We start from the raw sequence: 1,946 nt of genomic DNA, 5'->3' as shown, positions 1-1,946 counted from the left end.
ATCCGCTCCCTTGGCACCAAGCAACTGGAGCAACTCGTGGTACAATATCCCACCCACATACTAGTACACCCAACTTCCGAATCGACGTATAACAACGACCCAACCCATATCCTCCATCCTCGATCACTCTTCATCACTTAGAAGGCACACCTAGCCAGCAACGCAACCATTGCAACATCAACGCCCAACTCCCTTCATACCATAATCGACCCTTTCATGATGATGTCCTCATACTTGGGCGTCGCCCAAGCCGGCCAGTCCACGGCCATGTACCAGCAGCACCCTTCAGACGTCTTTATGGACGATCTATCTCGACATATGGCCATCTCACAAGCCTCTCGACGGCTTTCCAGGGGCTCGAACTGTCAGCAACGAGCGGGAAGTGCCATGAGCACCGCCATGCGGGTTGTCAAGCCTACCAGTGCCAACAGCAGCCCGAGATCGACCATGGCGGCCAGGAGGAGGACACTGATGGGCGACGGTTCTCTGGCAGCAAGGCGAAGGCAACAGGTTGTGGACCAGAATGTTTGGCCCCTCACGCAGGAGATGCCAAGTTCTCAAACTCGACCCAGCCGCCCCCTTAGCTGGCACCCCTCATCCTACTATCACGGCCAGATGTCGGCGCCGGCACAACAGCATTTCGCTCAGTACCCGTTCCCTACCTACAACGACTACGAGTTTGCATCTGGCATGCAGCCTCACTACTCGCCAGTTCCCGCCTACTCGTGCAGCACATCTCCCAATTCTGCATTTTCGCCCCTCGCTCTGCCGTACAACAGCTTCGACGCGGCCCCTTGTCTGCCCGTGGAAGGCTGGGGTGTAGCACCTCAACCGACGCCAAGTTATGTATCGGCCCATGTGCCGAGCACCTTTGTCGAGCCGTTCCCTGTGCTGCCGACGTGCGACTACGGCAGCTCGAACACGACGACGTCGCAGTGGAACTCGTTCGCCGCGCACGGGTTCAACAGCACCTCGCCCCCGACGCCTGAGAATCTCCCCCAAGCACAGCAGCAGCAGCCTGTTGTGTCATCGGAGGACGCCATTCCCTACGAGCCGCTGAACGAGGCGGAAGAGGAGGGCGAGATCCTGGTGGGCATGGGCCTCTACGATGCGCCAGACAAGTACGAGGACGATCCTCAACTCAGTCACTCACGGTCGGCCATGTCGTCCCTGCTCGGCGCCTCGTATCGCGGTCAAGAAGGCACAGGCAAGGGTCTCAAGTTGGAAGAGTCATGGCAGCCGCCCGAGAGCGATGACGAGGACGAAGACGGCGAGGGAGAGGCCAGCGACGAGGCAGCCAAGGACGACGATGATGAGTAGATGTATATGATGTGTACTATTATTTTTTGTCCTTTCGGTTTTTTTCGGGGTTTGTTTTGGGGGCTTCAAGCGATGGAAGTCTCGTGTGTTTTTGTCTTTTGCATGTATAGCGAGGCGCTCATGGAACAGGAAAGGTGAAATACCCCTGGGGGACAGGTCTGGTCCCTTGACGGGTAGGCGGGTCCAACAGAGAAAGGAGACGCAACGGCACCAGCACTCAGAGTGCGTTGGCGAGAGAATAGAAACGATGTGCATATACTTACACACACAAAAATGGGATCTCCGTCGTGATGATCACACTGGTATAGCTTTTGCAGCTGCATTTCACCGGGTCCATGAAGTGACTATACGTATTATTTTCTCCCCCGCCAGTGACCAGAGGAGGATGCTGATGACGACGACGAAGACGCCGACGGTGGTGTCGGTCTCTTTGCAGAGGAAGGCCCCACGAGCCGGGGGGAGGGAAGCGAAGGAGGGGGGCGGGGTTCGGTGACAGGGAAGGCAAGGACTGGGGATACCGGACGCTAAGCAGTCAAGCGAGGCAGAGCCGCGAGATGGCACCCTTTGCCTGGGGCCCCTGTCGCACATGTGGGGTACTGGTCTGTGTACATGGTAGTGAGCTTGGC

The 1,946-nt window shown here is 57.5% G+C and overlaps 1 protein-coding gene across 1 annotated transcript; it reads left to right on the top strand.

The window, feature by feature from the left end:
* Nucleotides 1-112: 112 nt before the first annotated feature.
* Nucleotides 113-1,320, top strand: VDAG_01446 (uncharacterized protein; the record flags this gene model as incomplete). The annotated part of the gene is made up of 1 exon (XM_009650332.1): nucleotides 113-1,320. The coding sequence occupies exon 1, from the start codon at nucleotides 223-225 to the stop codon at nucleotides 1,318-1,320; it is 1,098 nt and encodes a 365-aa protein (XP_009648627.1). The 5' UTR covers nucleotides 113-222.
* Nucleotides 1,321-1,946: the final 626 nt, after the last annotated feature.

The sequence above is a fragment of the Verticillium dahliae genome, genomic scaffold, assembly GCF_000150675.1.
Source record: "Verticillium dahliae VdLs.17 supercont1.2 genomic scaffold, whole genome shotgun sequence".
Classification (NCBI taxonomy): Eukaryota; Fungi; Ascomycota; class Sordariomycetes; order Glomerellales; family Plectosphaerellaceae; genus Verticillium; species Verticillium dahliae.
This window is presented reverse-complemented; position numbering and strand designations above follow the sequence as displayed.